This window comes from Thamnophis elegans, chromosome 4 (genome assembly GCF_009769535.1).
Source record: "Thamnophis elegans isolate rThaEle1 chromosome 4, rThaEle1.pri, whole genome shotgun sequence".
NCBI lineage: Eukaryota > Metazoa > Chordata > Lepidosauria > Squamata > Colubridae > Thamnophis > Thamnophis elegans.
The window spans coordinates 87,699,716-87,725,775 of NC_045544.1; the positions used below are offsets into that span (position 1 = coordinate 87,699,716).

The 26,060-nt window shown below is 35.5% G+C and overlaps 1 protein-coding gene across 6 annotated transcripts in view; it reads right to left on the minus strand.

Annotated features, from left to right (window-relative positions):
• MARK1 (microtubule affinity regulating kinase 1) overlaps positions 1-26,060 on the minus strand; it is a 64,379-nt gene continuing 38,319 nt past the window's right edge. The window contains exons 7-18 of one of the 6 annotated variants that reach the window (XM_032216004.1): positions 25,398-25,454; positions 23,785-24,021; positions 23,577-23,696; positions 22,877-22,976; positions 22,068-22,180; positions 16,314-16,488; positions 14,412-14,605; positions 11,106-11,206; positions 8,888-9,046; positions 7,604-7,855; positions 4,483-4,527; positions 1-1,953 (exon numbers count right to left, since the gene is read on the minus strand). In XM_032216004.1, coding sequence (XP_032071895.1) covers positions 1,599-1,953; positions 4,483-4,527; positions 7,604-7,855; positions 8,888-9,046; positions 11,106-11,206; positions 14,412-14,605; positions 16,314-16,488; positions 22,068-22,180; positions 22,877-22,976; positions 23,577-23,696; positions 23,785-24,021; positions 25,398-25,454 — 1,908 coding nt within the window. In that variant the 3' untranslated portion in view covers positions 1-1,598. Of the gene's footprint in view, positions 1,954-4,482; positions 4,528-7,603; positions 7,859-8,887; positions 9,047-11,105; positions 11,207-14,411; positions 14,606-16,313; positions 16,489-22,067; positions 22,181-22,876; positions 22,977-23,576; positions 23,697-23,784; positions 24,022-25,397; positions 25,455-26,060 lie in introns of all 6 variants that reach the window. The other 5 variants (XM_032216006.1, XM_032216003.1, XM_032216005.1 and 2 more) reach the window with 5 other exon arrangements.

The window sequence follows — 26,060 nt, forward strand, 5'->3', positions numbered from 1 at the left end:
ATCTGTTCAAGTAAGTTTTTAATAGAGTGCACCAGTGAATGTGAATTAGGATGACTTTCATTAAAAAAAGTTTAAAGGAACACCAGATAAAAAGGAACACAGTTCTTTCTTGCCAAAACATCATCTGTTTCCTAAGGCAGTACATGTTCATTGCTGAGCAGAACTGTTACAGAAGAGCTACATCACAGTACAGTACAGTATCTCAAGTCCATCTGTCAGAAGCCATTCTCAAATGGCACATTTAGCTACACTTACAGCCTTCTAAATTCAGGTTACAGAGTTTACCACATTTTTTTTGCTTTTTGCTTTTAAATAAAGTGATAATTTGGGGTGATTTCTCTAATCTTTATAGGAGTGTGCAGATGGGGCCATATGTTGAAGTTACAGAAATTACAACATTAAATAACATTGCACAACCAACTGCTATGATTAATTCCGTACAAGATAATCAATATTAAAAATGTACCATGTCCTAATGGTTTTGCAATTTGAATCACTAATTATGAAGGGATTTTCTTATCTAGGCAACTGCCTGCACACAGCTGCACCTCACAGGTATAATGATTTATAATAAATACAAGAAAGTGGGCAAAATATTCAAAACTCAAAGATACACGGGAACAGAATTTATACAATCACATCAAACAATGCAATAAACAATGTAGGCTTAAAAGTATATGAAAATCCATGTATTTTTTGGGGGGAATTATTCTAAAAACCAGTTAATTCCTGAGGTGGCATTTAACATTGATTATAATTTCACAATTCTTGTGCTATGAAAATCTCAGTATGAAGGTAATATTTTCACACATTGGGAATTTGTAGTCTTCTGAAGGTAGCAAACAGTATTTCATACTACAATATAGATATATGATGCATATTTTTACTTTAGTGAATCATTGGACCCAAGAATCTAAGGATGTTTAAGATTGCAAATAAAAGTAATCCAATATTTTACTTTATTCCCCAGTGTGTTTCAGAACTCCGTTTTCTTCACTGTTAAGTGCCAACACTGTAAACATGTTTGCATTTTTTTCTGAACTAAACACTGTTTCTTAAAGGAGGATAAGAGTGAAAAGGGGAAACATGAGGAATCCTGTGTAGACTACGCCAACTTTCTTTTAAAGAATTTATATGTGGTTTGTTACAAAGTAAAATTTATTAAGCTACACTTCTGGAAACCATTTTTGTGCATTTTTTAAAAACTATGGACAGTTTTTTAAAGAAAAAAATGCATGGTAGAGGTAAGATTTATAAAAACCACCAAAAATGGGGGAAAAAAGACTAGGAAGAAATTTTCAATTCAAAGTAAACATACTTCTGTGCTGATATCTAAACAACTATACAAGGTCTGTATTTAAGCCTTACTATACAACTTTGTGAACATAAAATGAAAAGAATGCTCTATGTACTTACCTGTTTTTTTAATGTAGGTCATACAGTATTAAATTTTACAATTCAGAATAATTATGTATAACCTTATTGCAATAGGGACAATCTCTACATGGGGAGTTTCACAGGCCAATCGTATTAGGCATAACCAGTACATTCAAAACATAAGCTTGAATCTTCCCTGATCCCAGAAATGTTATTTCTCTCTACAGCTTAAGCTCATTTGCTATTTTGGATGCAATGTTTTTAAAGGCAATAGAAGTTCCCGATATTCGCTTGAAGCGAACTCCGTTGAGTGAAAGGCGTGGCAATTTGCATACTTCCATCTCCCACTGAACAAGGCTATCCTGTCGCGCATCCCCATGAACACAGAAGAGCAGAAATCTTTCTTTTTGCTCGTAGTCACAGTTGTTAGCATCTAATACTTTTCGAATTTCTCTCATCATATCATTTGGGTCCATGGAACTTGTTGTTTTCATACTCCAGGTGAACCTCAAAGACCGTGGCTTGGAATCTTTCCCATCTTCTTTTTCTCTTTCTTTTGGTTCTCCAGAAGTACTCCTGAAAAGGTAAATAATATTTACACCCAAACAAAGCATTGGGTCAAAATATCATTTCAATTACAATTTTGCTGTTAAAAATATCAATGTAACCCCAAAGGAGACTTCTCAGCTGTCACCAATTTAGCCTGCTTTAGAGTTCGCCATCTGTACAGGGCTTCGAAAATACACAAAACAGAAGAGAAAGAAAACATGCTTAAAAAGCAGCAGGAAAAGGCAGCTACCCTGTTTTTCTCTAGAAATGAATTTGTATACCTCTTTATTACGGGAGTGTATTTTGCCAATTTAAAGATGGAGATTAAAAAAGCAAAGATAATTAATTTTGGATGCTTTTCATTTTTCTTTTTGACAATAAACAAATAGTTTGCTCCAACTACGCTGAAATATAATTCTTGTTACATTACTTTTTTGGGGGGAAATCTGCATTAAACAACCACAAGGAATTGTTTTGTGCTATAAAAAACACCAGAAATAACACTAGCACAAGTGCATTGTCCTAAGCAGCATGGTGTTCTTTGCATCTTCTAAACAAATCAGAAGCATGTGTAAACTAAGCATTCAGTAGGATAATTGACAGGAAAAAAATATTTCCCCCCAATATTCAGTGTACTTTAGGTATCAATTAACACACATTTATTGATTTATTTAAACATTTACACAGCTGCCCATCTTATATCAAACTGGGCAGCTCCCACTCCTCCCCCAAAACATGACATTTTATGTATTTTATGTTCTGGAGCACCTTGTCAATTGGGATATGAAAGAAACAAAACTGTTTAATTGACATCAGAATTGTTACTCAATATACCATGTCTGTGTAGACTACTGGCTAAAATGGGTTAAAATGCCTTGGATCAACAAAGGAGCTTCCTGCCCTTTTGAAAGCAGCTCACCTCAACACCAAGCACATGACAAGCCACCCCCATAGCAAAAAGCAAAAGAATTTCAGAGAAAGTGCATTTGGCAAGGATCTGCGTGGAAGAAAGAGAGAGGAAAAGATTCCAGGGTAGACGCAGAAGCAGTTGTTGGTTTCTTAAGGTATTTTTATCTTCTGCTGAGTATTGCTTAAGCACAAATAAGTCATCATCTGAACTTGACAGCATTTTTCTATTAAGTTATGGTAGGTTTATCATGTTAAGAGCTCTTTCATCTCTGATGGTGCTGATATGTCTACACACACAACCTGCAAGACTGAACACTGTTAGCATAATCTGTAGCACATGCAAGGATTAAAGCTAGAATTATTCCAGTTGTCTTATACTATTTTTACATATACAAATAGGAACACTATCCTTATTCATGTGGCTAAGAGTTATTGCCACTTATATGCACTTTAGTCATTAGGTTAATGACCACATCAGGAGGAATTCTGAACTCAATACCTCAAGGCAGAGATTAGCCACATGAAAGTTTATATATTAAATGTGTCAAGGGCCACCTTCCATGAAGCCTTAGGAAATATACAGCATTCATATACTTTGCTTATCCTGACATGAAAAAGCAACTCTTAAAAAAACTTCCAAGGAGGAATGGAATACTTGCTTAGATTCTAAGAGCAATTTCATGCACAGACTGTTCAACATGCGTGACTGAGGTAGCAACATAGAGTGTGCATGTATTGCCTTTTATTCTACAAGAAACATAAATTAATGCATGCAATTCTGTTGTAGACTGCATTCCCAAGTCATCATTCTGTGCTGTGGACAGACTACTTATAACAGTATCTATGTGGCCCTTGGCATAAACCAGGTATGCACAACTTTCTGGGACCAAAAGTCACATTTGCTTTTGGGCATTGCATTCCGAAATATGATAGCTACCGAAATATCTTTATTTTAATTCAATTACCACTACAATAACTCTGTTAATCAATAGTTAATATGATTACTTTTCATGTATTTAATATTACTTCATGGCCCATTCACAATTCTACAATGTGATGACATTTGAACACCACGCTACCACTGTCTTTCGAAGTAACATGCAACTTTGGGGATCTTCAATTGTGCATCCCTGATCAAACCCGGAAGTCCAAGTAGGATCTATGGGAACTAACTCAAAGGTATTTATTTAATGATTAAAAATAATATTGGTCTAGATTATTTCTCTGTATATGCCTGTGTTAAGCCAAAAGTGACTTGCCTAAACATTAATAATTTCGCTTAGTATTTGAGGAAAAGCAGCAAGTATGGCCAGAGTGCTTATTGATTTAGATGATTAGGCCCTTAGCTTGTTCTTGGAAAGTTTATGTAAAAGAACACTCTGACCTTGGAAAGCCTTAGAAGGAATTCAGCAGCCCATACTAGGAACTGCTGTATAGGAAATTGCAGACAATTGCTGCTTTTATAATAAATTATTTAAAATAATAGGAGTTAAAGAAGAAGTAAGAAACTGAACTCAGATGTAATATTTTGAAGATACAGGTTACCTAGAGATTTTGCCATTTACATATTAGTTTAAAAGCTTTCAGAATCATGAGATTTTGAGCACAAAGGGACCCAGCAGCGAAGTATTAATAGTGGCTCCTCACCTTGAGGTGTCAGTTCTGCCACTGGTTTCGCCTTCACTTGGATCCCTCAAAACAAAGTTAAGGTTAAGATTTTAATAAATGAAGGTTAAAAATAAATGAGTCTAGAACAACATTTAAATTACTGATGAACAAATATTCAACATAAAATTGTCATTTACTAAGATTTTAATAAACTTTTTCACAGCTGCAGCTTTTCATATGCAACCCCAATTTATTTTTACTATAGTGGCCAACTTTAGTTTCTTCATTCCCATGCCTATCCCTTACATCAATGCTTCCCAAACCTGGGAAAACTATCCAAAATTGGGTATTTTTTATCTGGATAACGATACACAAACTCATTACTGATCATAACAGGGTCATTTAAAGGACTTTCTGAGAAGTGGTTTGGGGTAATAAAAAAAAAGTTGGGAAGCACTGCATCAGTATTTTTCAATTTAACAGCTTTAAGATGTCTGGACTTCAATTCCTAAAATTCCCTGGCTAGCATGGGAATTCTAGAAATTGACATCCGAATATTTTAAAGTTGTCAAGGTTGAGAGATACTGCCTTACATTATGGCTAAAAATAGCCATCTGCCAACGTACTCATAAACCAAAGTTTTCACTACACTCTTGTTTTATTCTACCCATTTCTCACAAAGCATTGCATTGTTTAGAGCACTACAGCATTCAAAACCCAGGAATGGTTCTTTTTAATTATGCCTTTAACATTTGCTATGACTTGACTTCATACCACAACACTGCAGTTCATTTGGTAATTATATTAGGAATATATTTGTGTGAAAATCTAGGGTACCAATACCTGAAAATTTCCATATTAAACATATCTTCCAGCTTCAATAGTACCTATTTAGGAACTTAATAATATCATTTATTTAGTACCCATTTTTGAATACAGTGATCTGACAGAAGTTATCTTGGGGCTTTGAAAAACAAATCTAATAATGCTTCACTAATTGTGTTCTATTCAAAACTAATTACTCAATATTTACCAATATATATCATAAGATTAAAGTCTATATTGTTATATATTGTGAATTTTAATTTTATATCCAATACAACTATTTTTATCTCAATAGATATAGGAGTCAGTTATACTGAACAGAGCATCCATTTGTGTAAATGTGTTAATGTATAATTCATTATTATTTCATTCAACATTATCATTGAGTACAGGTAGTCTTCGACTATGACCACAATTGGGCCCAAAGTTTATGTTGCTAAGTGAGAAATTTTTTATGATTTTTTTTGCCACATTTGATAAGTGAATCACTGCAGTTGTTAAGTTAGTAACATGGATGAATCTGGCTTCCCCATGGGCTTCACTTATCAAAAAGTTGCAAAAGGGGATAACAAGACCCCGAGACCCTGCAGCCATCATAAATATGAACCAGTTGTCAAGTATCTGAATGTTAATCACATGACTGTGGAGATGCTCTAAATGTCATAAGTGTGAAAAATGATCAAAAACCACTTTTTTCAATGCTGTTGTAACTTCAGTCTCTAAACGAAGTGTTGTAAGTCAAGGACTACCTGTATTTATAACACTATCTCTGCTACAGTTGCATAGCATGTGACCAATGAAATGAAATGTAGCATACACTTGTACTATCCAGCAAACAATACAGTTTTAAAGTGATTGGTACAAAAGTTATCCAAATCAATAAACAATTGGTTTATTTGCAAATTAATCAGAAATTATAATTTTGGTTAGTCTAATTTAGCTCTCTTCTATTGGTAGTAGATCATTGCAGAGGCATTGAGAGGCACCATTTTAACATGATTCAGGGGGCTTTTATAGATACCCACTGGATCACTTTCAGCTTAATAGGTCACAAACTTTGCATGCTTGATATATGCAGAAAGTTCCATATATTAGTGTTAGCATTTTAGATAAATTATTCTCTGTGATATCAAATCATAAATATACCATGTGATCTAATGCTATGTCTAATAGATACTCCAGATGCCACTAACCATTTGAACACTAAAGAATGCTTGTTAGTGAAATATGTTTCTCAATCTATTATACATGAGAAATCAAAAGGCTGGGTTAACAAATATTGCAATCATGACAATTCCAAACTAAGACCTTTAAGCTGTGTCACAAATATTTAGATATTTGAGGAAGTTTAAATGTGAAGTGTGAAATATAAATGTTAATGCTATGGGCATTTCTGTTCTGCACTGAAGTGATCAAAGAATGTATTTCAGAAGCGAAAAGTGCTTTATTAAAAATAAAAAATATATATGTGTTGCATTTGTGCTGATAAATAAATTTATATATATATATTTTGTTATATATATATAACAAAAGAACAGTCCCTCTACAACTTAAGGCATTTAAACAAGATTCATAATGTATGCATTTAGTAAATACTGTCTCAAGGTAACACTTTGTTTTGCAAATACAAGTTAATAAAAAGTGAAAATACTTTTAACTTTCTGAACGTTTAACTAGATAATAATTTATTTGGGATTTAAAATCTACTCACAAAGTGTATTTTGTTTTAGAGTGTCTGCATTCATTAATTTAAATTCATATTGTCTGCTTTTCAGGAGAAAAGGTTCATTTTAGCTAGTGCTTAAAGTACTGCAGCAGACGGTAAAGCATTTTTGTCCTGTGTATGAGAGATAAGGCTTACAAAGATGATGCCTACATTTTTAATGTTTAGAATTTTACTTAAAATATAAAGAATCTGGAAAATCAGCTTAAAAGTTTTAAAATAAGTAATCATGAATACCAGATTCATGCAGTGTAGACATGCCGAAACAGAGATGCTCACCACAATTCCAGTTGTTGAAATGACATCCCTGTAGGAATCTTGTGGTAGAATTGGCTTTTAATGTCTAAAATGCTAGCATGCCTATTAGCATTTTCACATACATTGGCCAATACCATTCTAACCTTTACACGTCATGCAAGATATCCAATTTCTTTAGTAATGGCATCAACAAATAAAATCATAATTATAGCATCCCAAATCTTGAGAACATTTGGGCTTCAATGGGGCTTCTAAGGAGTTGTAAAGCACTGACCTGCTTAGTTTTAACAGTAATTAGCCTCTTATTTCACAGTTTGCAATAACCTGGAAATGGAAACAATGGTTCTTACTAACCTGCGGACAAATTTGGAAGTTATCTTGCTTATAATGCCAGTGGATGTTCCTCTTCTAGTTTGAGCAAATGTCCCTGTTTCGTGCGATGGTGAAGCAGGGGGCCCATTGTAAGTGGCATTGCGCCTCTCCCGTAGCTGCTCGCCATGGAAAGTGCTTCGGCTTGAACTCCCCCGAGGAAATCGGGTTCTATCTGGAGTGGTAGTGCTAATACTGTGAGCAGACGGGGAAGCAGCAGGTGCTCTCTGAGTTGCGCTACTGAAGAGGAGAGAAGAAAGTTTAAAAAGCAAAAGCAAAATAAAGAAGCAAGTAAAATGAGGCTCATATTATGATTGGCACCTATCTCAAACTTACCCTGGACTAAAGCTGAGCCTGAAATTGGTATGTGTTCTCAATTTATTACAAAGCTTATGCTTGTGAATAAATGTGGATTGCTTATTTAAAAAAAAAACACTTACTGAAAAAATAAGTTTAAAAATACTTTTGAAAAATTAGAGTCATATGGGTGGAAACTAATCAAGGAGAGAAGCAACTTAGATCTGAGGAGAAATTTCCTGACAGATAGAACAATTAGTCAGTGGAACAGCTTGCCTCCAGAAGCTGTGACTGCCCCAACACTGGAAGTCTTTAAGAAGATGTTGGTAGCCATTTGTCTGAAATGGTATAGGGTTTCCTGCCTAAGCAGGGGGCTGGACTAGAAGACCTCCAAGGTCCCTTCAAAATCTGCCATTGTATTATTGTATATTTGCAAGATATTGGTTTCACAAATATGGAGTACATTTAAAAATAGAAAATTATTCAAATTCCTATCTATCTCCTAGCTTGTTTTGTCTTTTAGAATTGCGTGTAATTAAACTGTGGTAAAACCAGTAGCAGGTGTGCTGTAATGTTATAAACACACATAGAAAAATACTACTTCTCTTATCCTCCCTTTAGATTTTCATTTTTCTGCTTACTGAGTCCTCTGCATACTTTCTTCAATAACTTTACACCTGGTTTCACATTTATTTCATGAACTGCATTCCATTCTGATCTCAGAAAACTCTTCCATCCTGCAGGACCACCTTCTGCCTTAAAACAATCCAAACACTTTGTCCACCAAGTGATCAAGAACATTCCACCCTCATCACATGAGACCACTTTTAGGCACTTCAATCCCAAGTAGGTCTGCAATAGAAATTTCAGCGCAACATTGTGTTGCCTATGGCATCATTTCTAAAAAAAAATCAATAATGCTTATTTGCAGACTTCTGACCAGGCAAATAATTATTATATTTTAAAAAATACCTTGGTCGGTAAGCTTCAGTGCCATCTTTGATAGTTGGAAGTGCAACTTTTATAGGATGACCCGAGGCTGACATTGACTTCTGATGTCGAGGTCGTGCAGATATGGCAGAAGGGACCGCAGAGCCAGCAGGAGTGCTACTTGCAGACATTTCTGTTAGGCTTTTATTATAGGGAGGAAGAGGTTTAGAGGAGTAACTTGAAATAAGATGTTCTCTAGCAAAGTAGTTACATGTAAAATTTCCAAAGAAAGGTTACCGTATTTTTCAGACAGTAAGACGCACCGAAGTATAAGACGCACCATGATTTTGAAGAGATAAATTAAAAATAAAAAAATTTGCACTCTGCAGGCCTCCCAAACCCTCTGCACACCTCATTTTTTGCAAAAAAAAAAAAAAAAAGAGGGGGGGCATGCAGAGCTTTGGCAGTGCTCCCGGTGGTTGGGGGAAAAACAAGCAAAAATGGCCTGGTTTTTGCTCATTTTTGCCCTCCCCAACCTCCAGGAACATTTTGCAGGCCTCCCAAGCCCTCTGCACATCAATTTTAGCAAAGGGGGTGGGATTTCGGTAGGCCAAAAATGCTGTATTCAGTGTATAAGACATACCCAGATTTTCACCCTCTTTTGTGGGGAGAGATGCATCTTATACGCCTCAAAAATATGGTATATCTTTTTCCCCTCCAAAATAAGGTTATAGCCTAGCCATAAACATCAGCTTCTAACAGGAAATGCAGCAAATGTTTGTACTGGCTTAAGTTACAGAAATAAGGCATCTGCCCTACAGCAAATATGACTGTGTAAGCTCCTTCTTGCTCCTCCACAAAAAAAAAACAAAAAAAAAACCCCCCACCACCATTAAAGGAATCTTTTCACTAGGGACATCCTTTATGTATCGATCAAGGAAAAAACCAGTATTTTTAGATTTGGTGATGGAAGAGGCAGAAGCATATTAATGAAGTTCCACTTAGTAGATTTATAAAAGTACACCAATAAAGGAGAATCATTTCCTACCCAAACTAATGTATGTGCCTGTCTAATTAGGAAAAACAATTATGGTTGACTTCCTTGATCAACCAGAATAAATGTTTTGCACTCTTTGGTGCAGCTTAGGTCTATCATGTCATTCACAGATCCTGACCACTACTAAGCTACTAGTAGTGTTTTAAATTAATCTGTTAGTCATTCTGAAAGAAGCCACATCTAGACTTCATTGCAAATGTAATCAAACTGATTTCAGAGCACCCATAAACAACTGTTTGTTCAGGGGGTTATTTCTGCTACAAAACCAAAATATAATACTTCCTAGGACTGAAGGAAGGAGTATGTGGCTAATTATCACAGTGTAAGGAGGAAATATTAATATTTTATTAAGTTTTTATTTAATCAGCAAAGGTTGCACCAGTTTCAAGAAGTTATAATACCTCTGCCTGAATTCATGGCTCATTCAGAAGGCATAGGACCCATCTATCTTCCTTGCTGTGTTTTCTCTATTTTATTTTTTCCCCTTGTCTGTTTATTTGAAGGTTCTTTCTGGTAGTTGCAATTTCCGCAAACCACTAAATGAAAAAATGTGTCAATCCCATGGAGCTAATAGGGTAGCTTTAAATAGGAAAAACAAGAAGAGGTTTTGCACTTTGGTCTGTTTAGAAAACTCAAGGGCGGAGGAGAGAGATAGAAGCAATTAGTAGAAACATAATTAAGGAAGGCATGTGTAGAAGAAATGAACCAGGGAGGATACAACGCCTCTATAGAGGAATGACAAGAAGTGTGTAAAAAATCTTAGCAGGTTTAGCATTCCAGCTAACTTAGTAAATAAATCAAGGGGAGGGTGTTTTGAAAAAGCAGCAATTTAATTTTTGCTGGAATTTTTCAAGCTGACCTGTGCATTTCGTTGACAGCTTTCAGCAAGGACAACAAAGGGACCAACAGCAATTACAGCCCACCATTACAGTGTTAATCACTGATGCATGGCTTATGTATTTATAATGCTCATGTAGCAGCAGTTGTACATAGAAGTTCACAGACCAAAGGGGTTCCAATATTAGTTCTGCTCAGGAATAATGGAAGTAACATCAAAAAAAGGCTATTTGAGGCTAATTGGGCTTCTCTTAGTTTCCATTTTCCTACAGAACCTGCTTAAATGGTTTGTTTCCAAGCATCCTGCATTATGTTGAATGTGAATAATTAGGAGATCTTTGATTCTGGGGAGATGAGGTTTGGTACCTGTTGTCTTTCCCATTCTGAATGGCAGAATAGCGATCTGTAGAACGTTCACAGACATAAGTGTTCCTCCGTGTCATGCTAGTTCCAGAAAACATATTGTTCTAGAGGAGAGGTGGACACAGATTTACACATAAATAAAAGTGAAATAATGGCAGGATGGAAAAGTCAAAGTTTATAGTATATTATCATGCTTACAGACAAGAGAAATGTCCCCTTGCTTCTGTTTAAGAAGTCAAAAGCTTTGGCATTGTATGAAAAGAACAAACTCTCATTATTAAGATTTCAAATGCAAAGTGATAGTAATGATGAACAGAATCCTGAAGGGAAATACAAATTCTTTATGGTCTCTGGCAATAGCTAACTGCAATTATCTCCTAATAATAGGCTTCAATGACTATTCACACTTTTAATTACCGTATATACTCGAGTATAAGCCGAGTTTTTCAGCCCACTTTTTGGGCTGAAAAAAGCCGCCTCGGCTTATACTCGAGTCTACAACTGGATCCGGCAGTGCTGTTGCCTGTTGGAGGAGGAGGAGGCGAACCAGCCTGCCATCGCCGGCCACCGCTAGCCCCGCCGCTCTTCCCGACCCCTTCCAAGCCCCACAGTCCAGCGGACGGAGCAGAAGCAGCCCCGTGGCTTCGCTGCCGCTCCCCGCATTTTCTGCACGGGGATCCCTTGGAGAGGGGATTCCAGCCTGCCATCGCCAGCCACCGCTAGCCCCGCCGCTCTTCCCACCCCCTTCCAAGCCCCACAGTCCAGCGGATGGAGCAGCGAAGCCCCGGAGCTGCTTCTGCTCCGTCTGCTGGACTGTGGGGCTTGGAAGGGGGTGGGAAGAGCGGCGGGGCTAGCGGTGGCCGGCGATGGCAAGCTGGAATCCCCTCTCCAAGGGATCCCCGTGCAGAAAATGCGGGGAGCGGCAGCGAAGCCCCGGAGCTGCTTCTGCTCCATCCGCTGGACTGTGGGGCTTGGAAGGGGTCGGGAAGAGCGGCGGGGCTGGCAGTGGCTGGCGATGGCAGGCTGGAATCCCCTCTCCAAGGGATCCCCGTGCAGAAAATGCGGGGAGCAGCAGCGAAGCCCCGGAGCTGCTTCTGCTCCATCCGCTGGACTGTGGGGCTTGGAAGGGGGTGGGAAGAGCGGCGGGGCTAGCGGTGGCCGGCGATGGCAGGCTGGTTCGCCTCCTCCTCCTCCAACAGCACTGCCGGATATCCGCCCAACGCTGCGGGGGCGCCAGCGGGAGCTTTGGCGGCTTCACCTCAGCCGCAGCGCTGGGCAGCAAATGTGCTGGTGCTGTTGGAGGAGGAGGAGGCGGCGGCAGCAATAGCACCTGAGGACAGGACAAGAAGCAATGGAAACTTGTCAGAAGGAGACTCAAGCTGGAAATAACGAGAAATCTGACAGTAAGAACAATTAAAATCCTAGGAAAATGTCCTTTCATGAAAAATTACTTTTTCAGTTAACTCTGCCTGACATTAGTTGGGCGAACAGAAATATTAGTTGGCCAATTCTAAAAGGGAGCACCAGAAAGAACTTAAAATATTTTTTAAGAGAGCTGGGTTTTTCATTTATATTATATGTATGAACAGAATTAACACAAATTGCAGATACCAATCAAACATAAAGAAAAAAAGGATGAAATAATGCTCATTTTTAAAAACTCAGTGAAAATAAAAACAATATACCAAGAAGGTGGCATACTGGTTGTGATTTGATCTCTTCGGGGGATCCCGGGGATCCCCTATACAAGTATTTTAATATTGCAGACTTGCAGTATTATAAGTCATACTGATATTATAGAACACTTTAATTAAGCGGGTCCCTTGAATAAACATAACTTTGAGTTTCAAATAACACTGATTTTTTATTTTTGAAATTTACCGTAGCTGCTGCATTTCCCACCCTAGGCTTATACTCGAGTCAATAACTTTTCCAGCTTTTTGGGGTAAAATTAGGTGCCTCGGCTTATATTCGGGTCGGCTTATACTCGAGTATATACGGTAGTCTCTACATATAAGCTATTCAGAGTAGAATGCAACATCAGCACAAATGATGGCGCAAACCACAGCAGAGAGTTGATCTGGTGGCCAGGGTTTAGGTAGTTATGCTGGGGAGGAGAGGGAAATTCTCCAGTTCAAAAATGGGTCTAAACAAAAGGCCCAATATCTTTCCTTGGGCATAAAGGCCTGAGTGGAGCTCCTATTATGTTAGTGGGAGTCTGCACAAGCACTATAATGTAATGTTAACACAGAGATTAACACTAGACCAACAATCAAGAAATAAACAATACCCTAATGCAAAAAAACCAAGCTAACAGTAAACAACAGCTTAATCAAGGAACTACAAAGTCCACTTTCACCAACACTGACAGGGCAAACCACTAGTATAGAAAATGAAAACAGCCCATTCTCTTCAACATTGATGATGTTATCTAGTTTGATAATGAAATGTCTGGGGGGCAAATACTAAGCTCAGAGAGCACCATGGAGCCCACAAGGTAAAGATTGCTCACTTTTAAGTCGTCTGCCTAAGTCACAGCTGTAGCATTTCAGTACACAATATCCTGCTATAGCTATCAACTGTTCCACATTACTACAAACGAAGCATAGCTGTAAGTACTTCTGAAATCTATAGCATTATCTTATTATTGTGGTTCCAATACACTTAAGCTTAAATTGGCACCACAATGGCTGATAATGCTATAAATCACAATGCAGATATTTTAATATCAAGAAATGATAGTATAAACTTTCAATTCTGCTATATGAATTGGGTTCCCCCCCCACTTCCTAATTATGCTATCTAACAAATACAAAGCAATAAGGCATTGTTTATTTGATTCAAAATAAAGGAGTCTGTAGAGTTGTCTAGAAGCTAAATTGGAAGGATGGGAAGGTGAGACTTTGAGCAATAAAGACAATGAAAGATCAGGTTCCAACTAGTAACCATAGAACGTTTCCTCCACGGGCGTGGTCTAAGTTCACCAGCAAATCCTTCAATAATCGAAATGGCATAATTATTTTTACTACTTAGATATTGTTACTACTTAGATTTTCAAAGTCTTGCTTAATTTTATATGCTACCCTCAAACCATTCACATAAAATATTAAACAATAACTATAAAGACTTATGTGCCACAGCATGGTCGTCACGACAACACGTCGTCACATAATGTATTCACAACAATTTCCCCCGTCACTAAACCAGACGTGGGCATGACCAGCACATGACACATCCGCGGGCCAAGAGTTTTGACACTCCTGTGCTACAGAGATCTGACAGAACAAATGAATAAAAAATTTCACTTACACTTGGAACAACTGTTGATTTTTTCCTTTCGGGACCTACCAATGGACTTGCTGTCACCTCACTTTTGGATCCAACTGTTGTGCTGCTCAATTTCCGTGACATTTCTTTATCCCATTCTTCTTTATATTCACTCTCCACACTGTTTGCTTGAGGTCTTTTTGAATATGAGACAGCAGGAGGGATGGATGGGCCAACTAGGAAACCAAGAAAACATCAATGAGATCATGTAGCACCTTCAGTCAATTTGATAAGTATTCACATTTACTGAAATACAAGTGAGGCAAAGTAATATAAATAAGACAAGAGCTATTCTATTTCACACAGATTTTACTTGAAAGCAAATTTTAATTTATTTTTTTACTGATTTGAATAATTTTATAGACGCACCCTGCCCCCGAGAGAAGCTCTAGCCTTTATACATAAACTTCCCAAAATATTACTGGCTGTAACTCCATTTATAGACTTACAGTAAGGGGATTTTTTAATTATATCCAACCATTTTCATGAAAATGCCAAAATAATAATAATAAGTTCTTTAGTTATCAATTTTATATATTTATGTACAAACTAAATTTTTGAAAGTTCTGGAAGGATCCCAAACATAAACTCACTCCAAACATGTTAAATTTCAAAATTTAATGGAACAATACAGATCATATTGCATAATGACACAAAAATGAAAATGAGATAGACTAAGGGCAGCAGATTCAAACATATTCCAGCCCAATGTTTTAAAAGATTGAGCTCACTCATTGCTTGTTTCATATATATCTTCTCTAATATAAACATAGCTAATAGGGGAAATAATTTTCAACCTAGCACCCTCTAGTATCATTTCAAGCATGTCTGAATATAACACATTCTACCACATATGAGAAGTAAGATCAAATATATAGCTTTGAATAATTTTTCTCAATAAATAAATAAACAAGTTTAATGGATTTGACACATTTGTTTAATTTTCTTTATCTGGTAAACAGATCATGTTTTAGAACATATTTATATTGAAATATTAAAAATTAAAATAGCTTCACAAATTTATAAATGTCCCTATGCTCGTACCCCTTAATCCATCTTCATTTTCTTTCTTTTCTTTTCTGCAGTTCTCATGGCAAGAGAAAGAAAATATTTGCACATCCAAAGTTTGATACCGCTTATTAAATTTTATGTTTCAACCATCTCCTGAGATACAAAATTACAGAATCTTCTTGCAAATGTGAACAAGTATTTACTTTTTCTGTAAGAAAGTAACCCTTACAGATTCAAAATAAAAGCAGTGAATATGGCAAATGAATATATTTGGATACATTTTCTTTGGCAGGAATAATGGTTTTCAAATGTTTCCTATAACCAGAAGGAAAAGGTCTCTTTGGGAATTTTTTCCTTTCTTGTAGAACTCTTCTAGCTCAATGATAGCCTATGTCTCTTTACATGTACTGCATATTTGAGATCTCCCTAGAAATTTTTAATAATATTCAAACCTGAAGACAGGGAAAGTCAAAATTTAGTCCATATCACTAAAGAAATCAATACTGAAAAAAGATTGATATTTCAGCAACCAAAACCCAAAATTTAATTCCAATCATAAAGCACTTATAGAAAGAAAGATAAAAGTTTAATAATGCCCCTGGTTTGAGTATTATTGAAAATCTGTGGAAAAAGCTATAACAAATGCCAGGAAAACAATGATAAATACAATTTGCTTTCTTCAGAGTTAAAATAGCTACAGACATAAAAAGAAATGCAAATGAAAACTACATCTCTTCAGTAACCCAAATTATATTTATACAGACAGCTCACATGATAAAAGCACCATGATGTGTTAAGCAATGTACAGGAAGGTGTTGCTGCCAAGCCCCCAGGAAAGAGAACACAACTTAAAATTATATTCTGCTACTTTACTTGGTTGAATGCCATCCCCACCATGTTCACTGAACCGACGCTGTTTCTGATTGGCTGATATACTCCGTTGGACCTTCAGATGAGCAGGAGATTGCATAGAGCTGTTGTTGAGGTCACTTCCAGGTCGAGATCTTTGACTCAGGGTAGTACTGGATAGAGACTCGCTCCCATCACACTGTAAGGATAAAAAACATATATGGAAACTAAGATCATCTCTCTTTTCTCAAAACATACACTATTTCTTTCTTAAGTTTAATTAAATTAAGTAGCACAATTAAGGAGTACTTCTAAAGTCACATTAGAACAACATTTATTACCAAATGACCTTAATTTTGGCTGGAGATTGCAGATTTTTTCCCCCATAACCAGATTTCTTATTATTTAAAAAATGTAAAATGTGGCGCGAAGAGCTTGCTACTGCAAAGGAAGGCAATGGGAAGGCAGCTTTTGTTTATCTCTAGAGAAGATTCAATTGTCCTCAAAATTCTATTGTGGAAGAAATAATTTGAATGTGTCAATTGCTATGATTAAATGGAGGAAAAAGCTTTGGTTATAATACAATGTTGGATCAATGGGAAAATAGGTGAAATAAAGGATTGAAATTTACAGTGATTTATAATTTGAAAAATATTTTTTTACAAAATGATGAATAGTTAACATTTGGTAAATTGTCAAAGATGTATAGAGGAGTGTCAAATGTATGATGGGAATGTAAACAATCTGAAGTACTTTTTATCATATTTTGTGGAAATGTAGAAAGCTAAGAATTATTGGAATAAGACATATATTTTAATTCAAAGAATTCTTACACTGAATATAAAAATGAAGCCAGAAGTTTTTTCTTTTGTTTGATGGATAAACATATTGAAAAGAAAACATGGAGTTTTGTTTTTATATGTGATAATACAACAATTCTTCTTTATGTGCAGTGATGGAAAGACCCACAATGGAATAATGGATGGTGAAACTAATGGAGTTGGTGGAGATGGCAAAATTGCTTGCTTCCATTAGAGAAAATATTTTTTTCTCTTCATTGCTACTTGGAAACAATTCTTGGACTTTTTATATGAAATGAAAAGAAATGAAATTTTAACTTTGGGATTTGATGACTACATATGTTTATTGATTCTAGAAGTATTGTAGGTTATAATTTAATTTAGATTTAATTTAATTTAGTAATTTGTTTTCTGTTTGTATCTATACTGAAGGAAGTTGAAATTTACTCTTTTTTGTAGCTCTTTCTCTTATCAACTGCACCCCCAATTTTGCATTTTCCCTTTCCCCCTTTTTTGTTTTTTTATACCTTTTCTGAAATGCAATAAAAAAGAAATGTATAAATGGTTTTTCAAAAAGCAATTAAAACATTTTAGTGCTATAATGCCTCTAATTATCTGTGACTATGGGTGGTCACCTTAATATATGCAATATATGGGTTGTTTAATGTTACTGTTTTTATTATTTTCTTGTTTCTTGCCTTGCTGTAACTATCCAGAGTCTCACCATTGAAGCAGTTTACAAAGATGGTAAACATATAAATAAACATCAGTTACAGAAAGGACGAGAAAATTCTTTAAAGCTTTTCCATTCCTAATTATACTCCAAGGATAGCCCCCCCCCCAAAATAGAGGAAACGAAACGAAGATCAATCACAGAAAGACATGTTTGCTTGTAGTGAATGATCACTCTTTAATAAGCAAACCCCTGATTTATGAAGCACAAGCTTGCATCCATTGATCCAGTTTGCTAGCCTCTGCCAACTTGTTTTCTAAGATTGCTGGCTTGTGACAAAGAAAAGCATATTTTGCTTTTATTTCTCAATTCACATAAGTGTGTGTGTATGTGTGTGTGTTAGAAAACACCTTAAGAAATCAAATAGCACCAACACATTTATTTTTAATCATTTTGCACTATAGAAGAAAACTTTCAAACAGAGTAGAAGTTTATTATTTGGGTATAAATGAAATGCTCGCAACACTCTTAATGTTTATCTAAATCAGATAAAATCCATGAAATGCTAAGATATTAAGCAGGTTAAGCACGACATGGTAGCCTCCAAAAGAAATGGAGGACTACTCCCATAACTGTGCAAACTGCAGTTCACACACCCAGGAAGATTTTAGATCAATAATGGAGACTATTTTGGGATTGACACATCAAAAATTCAGAAAATGCCCAATTTGACTCTGCTGGCATATCACCACCACCACCACCCGCCCAAAGAAAAGGAAAATAATTCTGTACATTTTCATTTTTTTAAAAAAATACAGGCCAATCATGTGCATGATCCCCAGGATCTGCCATGCACTGCTTATCTTCAGGCAGTGTTGTGTTTCTGTAGACAACACCAGCTGCTTACCCAAGGCTGTGCTCTCCCATGGCCTTCAGAACTTCTGAAAATTGCACAAGGGTGGGATGTCCTTTTACACAGTTTTCAGAGGCTGCGGAAGAGCATTCTCTGAAACTGCTTCAAGACTGAAAACCTTGAAGAGGTTCTGAAGGCCACATGAAAGCAAATCCCATTATTGCACAATCTCAGTAGCCTTCAAAAATTGCACAAAAACACACTCCTTCTTTGCACTAGTTTTTAGAGGCTACAGAGGCCATGTGATAGTATGGCTCTCTTGCAAGACTTCTAGAGGCTGTGCGAGGATACACACCATTCTTGCATAATAACAGAGCTGCTTTTAAAAATAATTGTTGTTTGGTATTGGTGAATGCTGCCGTGTCACCTGAAACATCATGGCTTGTCATCTTTAACACACATGTATTAGATTTGCCATCACTGCTCTAAATGTCAACTTGTAAAACATTTCCATGTCTGAAAAATTGCTATGCCACTGGCTGTTATTTTTAATGTTATGTATACAGTAATAATGATCTCAAAATTATTTCAACCTTGAATTAATTTAATCAAGGATTTTCAAGAATTAGTAACTGATTCAAACTTAAAGAAAGATGAAGTATATACTGAAATACTGTGCAGTAGAGATGTCAACATCCAACATACCTTAAAAGATATTCCCTACTTACAAGAACTTCTAGTGCCAGGAAATGAAATTAGACAAGCACTCTGGTCATTACTGAGTTGGAAGCCTACAGGAACTGACTGAATATCACTGAAATAATGGCAAGTAACAGAGACACAGTAATGGTTGTAAACAAGGTATGCTAAGAAATCTAGAGAACAATGTCTCGATGCTTGGAAAAGCTCAATCATACATGGATTTTGGAGAGAAATTTATCCCAGGAGTCAAAATGATATACTTATCACAGCATGGAAACATTATAATTAATGAAGAGTTCAGTAAACCATGTGAAATTCAAAAGGGTACAAGACAAAATGTCCTTTATCTCCTTGTTGTTTGCATTAGTGCTGGAAGATTTGAATAGATATCAGGGAGAGTAAGATGATGATGGGCATAGAAATCAGAGAAATTTATATCCTAAGATTTTGAGATAAATATAAATCAAGATTCTCTAGAAAGGTATCTCTTGAGTGACATTTCAGGAAGCCTTTTTCAGAAAAGAAACAATAGTGAGCCCAGATTGGTGGACTTATGGTCAGATAATAGCTTTCATTCAAAGTGAATCTAATCTTAAATTTAAAGAAGAGTTGCAATCATAAGGATGTGCCTTTCATTGGTTTATATATTCAAGTAGTTCTTTACTTATAATCACAAATGAACTCAAAATTTCCGTTCCTAAGGAAGATGGTTATTAAGTGAGCTTTGTTCCATTTTACGACCTTACTTGCTCCAGTTGTTAAGTGAATTTGGCTTCCCCATGGACTTTGCTTGTCACAAAGTTATAAAAGGGGATCACATGACTCTAGGACACTTCAACCATCATAAATATAATTGCCATGACTCAACCTGGATAACTCTACTTGGATGACTGAGAATCTTTGTTTATATATCATACAACAACTTTAATTGCTGGGAAATGCTAGGAAAATAATGCTTAGGATCATCCAATGGAAATTAGAGCTCTACGTGAAAAAAAAAAGAAATCTCAGATGTTCAAGCTAGAATCCCAGAACATCTCATTGTCCTCATGAGAAGCCATAGTGTGGACAGAATTAAGTGAAACAGACTAGAGTACAAGGCTGCACTTTCCCTTATTTATTCATTTTATATGCTGAATATATATTAAGGAAAGCTGGACTGGAAGAAGATGAAAAACTGAAGGGAGAAACATCGATAACCTGCTCTATGCTGATGACACTACCCTGATGGTTGAAAATGCAAAGCCTCTGCAAACTGCAAATCTGTAAAGGTAAAGATGAAAGTGAAAAAATTGAAGTAAAATTGAATATAACAAAGCCAAACTAATGTTAACCGCTAGAACAACCAGCTTCAGAATTGGCAATGAAGATATTGAAGTGCTGCATATTGTCTTTGGATGGAAACTAATCAAGGAGAGAACACCCAACCTAGAACTAAGGAGAAATTTCCTGACAGAACATTTAATCAATGGAACAACTTTCTTCTAGAAGTTGTGGGTGCTCCAACACTGGAGGTTGTTTAAGAAGAGATTAGATCACCATTTGTCTGAAATTGTATAGGGTTTCCTGCTTGAGCAGGAGATTGGACTAGAAAACCTCCAAGGTCCCTTCCAACTCTGTCTGTCTCCCTTTTAGGATTAACCATTAACAATACAGGAACAAGGAGTCAAGAAATACACCACAGACTAGCATAGTCAAATATCCATGAAAGCTTTGGAAAAGATATTCAACTGCGATAAGCATACCCAAAGATATCAGAATTATACTAACCATGGCATTCCCTGTGACACCCTATAGAAGTGAAAGTTGGATTTGAAGAAGCAGGATAGGGAGAATATTGTTGCTTTTGAACTCTGGTGTTAGAGAATATTCCTTAGAGTACATGGGTAGATTAAGAAAACAAGACGAATTTCTGCAAATGCTTTCTAGTATTTTCCCACCTTGGTAGCATATTAATAGTGTTCAATAGACTGAATTCGAGGTATCACAATCATGTTTCTGATAATCAGATATTAAGCCTAGAGCCCAAATTATTAAAGCCAGAAAAACATTTAAAGTCCTAATGATTGTTGCAGCAGTGATAATGACCCTAGGCTCTATTGAAACCCCCAAAGCATTCACTGTTTATCAACTTGAGTCCCCTCCCCTCATCTCGTTCTATTACATGCATAGATTAGGCAAACATTTTTAAAAAATGCTAATGTATAAATTCTCACCCTGTGAGTTTCAAAGAGGTTTTTTTGCTTGATAGTAAATGCTATGGGGAGATTAGGGTAATACAAAGTTCTCAAGTAACCACATTGTTTGAAAGACTTGGGAGAATGAGCAAGAGCTGCAGACAGGGTAATAGAGTAATTTGGGGCCAGTCATTTTCTTATGGCATAAATAAAAGGAGGCACAGGTGGAAAAGGAAAAATCACAAGCTTTTTATGCTATTTCCAAGGCAATCCCTGGCTGTCTGCACATTTATATGCACAAACCCTTTATTTTCCTAAAAATGAAGCAGAATGTTTGTCTATGTATGGACATACCCAGACATCCATGGGGCCCGGAACAGCCTTTGAAGCAGCTATGTGAGATAGTTCCCTTAATATGCCAAGAGGAGGTACTTTATTTGTATTAAAACATTTCACAAAGTGTCCCTCTTAAAGGTTTGTACAAACCTAGGTAATATGTTCTCTCTCCTTGAATTAGAAATGCAAAACAATTTAAAATAAAGGTAAAAATAAAAATAAATAATGGTAAATTACCTCAGGTGGTTTTCTCCCTAGAAGCAAATATGTAGCCATTACTTCATCATATTTTTGGTTTATTAAGGAGTCATGAATTTCATCTCTTGCAAAACCCATAGTGACCATTAAATCTAGGGGAAAAAAACAGAATTTATTTTTGATAAGACTATCTGAAATATTTAGGCTAACATCAGGGCATTTTCTAATATACTCTTTTCGTCCAAACCAGTAATAATTCTGGGAATATCTCAGAAGTAATTATAGATAATTTTCTATTTTATTTATTTAAAATATTTGTATTTTACATTTAGTTGTCTAGCAACATGTTTCAGAACTTCATAGGTCACATATCTTTAAAAAAAAAATCTAACCTGTCAGCCAATTCATAATTTCTCCCATGTTTTATGAAATGTTATTGCCAAACCTAAATCTTCATAGAATTAAGAACTATAAAAAATAGAAAAGAAAATGAAAGGATATTGATGTCCTCTGTATGATGGATCCTAGCCGCAAAAGCCAATTTACATTTCTTTTTTAGCACAAAGTATAGCTGAACACAGAAGTATTTCTCCCCTGAATTACCATTCAAGATCATATTTCAAATATGTGTTTGCCACTGTAATAAGAAAGGAAAATGCAAACCATGTTTTCTATGAAACGTGAGTGGAGAATGAAGAATTTAGAGTAAAAATGGTATTCTGGAGACTCGAGCAAGACATATGAATTAGCTCCAATCACATCTGACATATAATCAGATAGCACAGAAATACTGTAGGTAATATTTGAAGAATCTAAAAAGCAATGAATAGTTAGATTAAAACTGTTACCTATTCGTTTAGTGTCATTAAAATCTGGTTCAGGTTCAGTGTATGGCTTTAATTCTTCTTCTTCATGACCAACATTCATCCACCGGTCCTTCATAATTTGCTTGAAAATAAACAAAATGGAAAAATTGAATTACATTGAATTATTTAGAGGAGGGAAACCTTTGGGGAAAACAGGCCCAATGTTTTACTTAAAATTAGTCAGCTTTTAAATTTCCTAATTTTATCAGATTCAATTCAATCAGAGACAACTGTTCACCAGGATGAACATTCTTATCCAAAACATTTGAAGTCTGATGACATATAGTACTGTGTTTTTTAGGTCTTTCTAAATTGCTGCCATATACGCACAAGTCAGAACTTCTCCAAAGTTGCCATTCACTGTAATTTTTATTGTGAGTCAAATAAATTATTAAGAATAATTAATGAAGAATAGTTATATTATAAGTATTTAATTAACACAAACTGTAATTATGTTTAAGTTAATTAAATCCAATTTAATTACTATGCTGATTCCATCCATGTTTTGGAGTACAATCTCCCCAATATTACTTAAAGGCCAGGCATAGTTTTTGGGCCAAAAGACTAATACATTTAGATTAGGGTCTCAGGAAGAATTACAGGACCAGTTTTAAATCCCCCTGGGGTTTAACTTATTCCACTGACTCGGATTAATAAACAAGAAAATATTCAGAGAACTTACTTCTAAGCTTCCTCTCTTAATTGGATTCAACACAAGTAGTTTTTTCAGTAGATTTTCACAGTCTGTGGACATATAGAATGGTATGCGATACTTTCCACGCAATACTCGTTCTCGCAATTCCTTTTGAAAGCCAAATAAAGAAAATAAATTAAATACTAAGGCAAAAATTCAAAAACCAGACGTTAGTAATTTCAGATATTATTTCTACCTTTAAGTTCTGACCATCAAAAGGCAATGATCCACTGACAAGAGTGTAAAGAATGACTCCAAGACTCCAAACATCTACTTCTGGACCATCATATTTCTTTCCCTGAAAGAGTTCTGGGGCAGCATATGGAGGACTTCCACAAAAAGTGTCCAGTTTGTTGCCTATAGTAAATTCATTGCTAAAACCAAAATCTGCAATTTTAATGTTCATGTCTCCATCAAGAAGAAGGTTTTCTGCCTACAAAGGGGGGAAAATCAAATGCATAGCGACGTTTAAAATGTTTTTATACCATCAATAGTAGAACTATTTAATCTAAAGAACAGTGTGTTCCATGATAATGTAAAACATTTAGAATGTCAAATGTCCTTACTTCAAATAATAAATTCAATTATGTGCTGTTTTCCTCTTTTCTGGTATTTCTAAGCTGCCAACTTGATTGCAACCTTATATCAAACTGACATCAGTGAGATTTGTGAAAAGTATTATAATTAATAGCTTTCCCTTTTTCAAAATTATTGTGCATTCTAGAGAAGTAACAATAGCACTTAGACTTATATACAGCTTCATAATGCTTTACAGCACTCTCTAAGCAGTTACAGAGTCAGCATATAGTTGAATAAAAACATAAAACAGTGTGGTATTTAGAAACAAAAATAAAGATCAGTATTTTTGTTCTCCCTATTTCTAATCGAAGGAGACATGTACACACATAACAGAAACAGGTGTATCTGAATCTTCTTTTAAAGATTTATACCATCTAAGAACTATTAGTTCCAAAGGTTTGCTTCTTTTACTATTAAAAATATCAACTCTTCTAATGTGATATTTTCTAAATTAATTATTTCAATTATTTAATTAGGGCATGATACTTATTAGATTGCTTTTTTGCTTAAAAACTAAGAATATAGGTAGTCCTTGACCTTCTAAAGTTTGTTCAGTGACTGTTCTAAGTTACCATGGTACTGGAAAAAGTTACTTTTGACCATTTTTGCACACTTACAATCATTGCAGCATTCATTCCCATGATCTCATGATCAAGCTTCAAATCTTGACAACTGAGTCATATTTATGACAGTTATGATGTCCTGGAGTCATAAGGTCATCTTTTGTGACCTTCTTACAAGCAAAGTCAATGGGGAAACCAGATTCACTTAACAATCATGTTACTTTCCACACACATACTAAATAATGACCTAAAGAAGCTATAAGCATGAGAAAGACCTTTAACTAAAGGAAGCTATTTGAGTGACAGTGAAAGAGGGACTTGAGAGGCATAAAAATTAATATAATTAAAGTATACATGGGGAAACTAGATACAGGTTGGGGCTCATAATTAAAAAGTGCATGAAACACCTACTATAAGCAAGAAAGGGGCATTATATAACCATTACAGAATAAATAGAGAAAAAAGCATTTCCTTAAAGTCAACATTAAATTTATTACATATAACATATACTTTTCCCTACAGAAGCATACATTCAAATAATAAGTATTGTTTTTTTTAGAGATGTAAGATGAAGACCATTTGGAAAATCTAAATCGAGCTCTAAAATGTTCACAAATTTATTTTGCTCTACAAAAGTTTCAATTCTTAAAGAGAAAAATTAACATACCTTGAGATCACGATGAACAATGCACTTTTGATGACAGTACTGCACAGCAGACACAATCTGAAATATCATTGTCCTTATTAGTAAAATAACATATAAGGACAATCCTAACAATAATTGTATCTGTATCGTTGTAATGCATTCAAATTAATCTGCACTAGTAATTTCATATAATTCTCACAATATGTCTATATGTATTGTAATATAATGTCAACTGTGATAGGGAGACTGGTAGGAAAAATAAAAATGGCTTATTAATCATTTAATGGCTACATTCAGCGTCCAACTTTTGAAATTGTGGCTTTCTAATATTGGACTGCTTTATCAAATCACAATTAACATTAACCTTAGAGCTGGCTTGGGCAACACAGAAGCTGCAGGTCAGTACAATGATTCCTTATCCAGATACCCATCATGGTTAACGAATTCTAGGCAGAGAAGAGGTTTTAGTCAGTGGCTTTTATATCATAATGATTCAGATTCAATTGTCTTAGTTGTCACTAGTTTCCATGTTTTGGAATGCATTACTTTAACCAGAATTATTATGCCTTATTAGTTTTTGAAATTCAAATAATGTCAATTAATATATTTTCTATATTAAAACTGTAGTTTTAATATTTCAATCATTATGCTAATATTTTAATGCAGGTAAACAGCAGTGGGGCT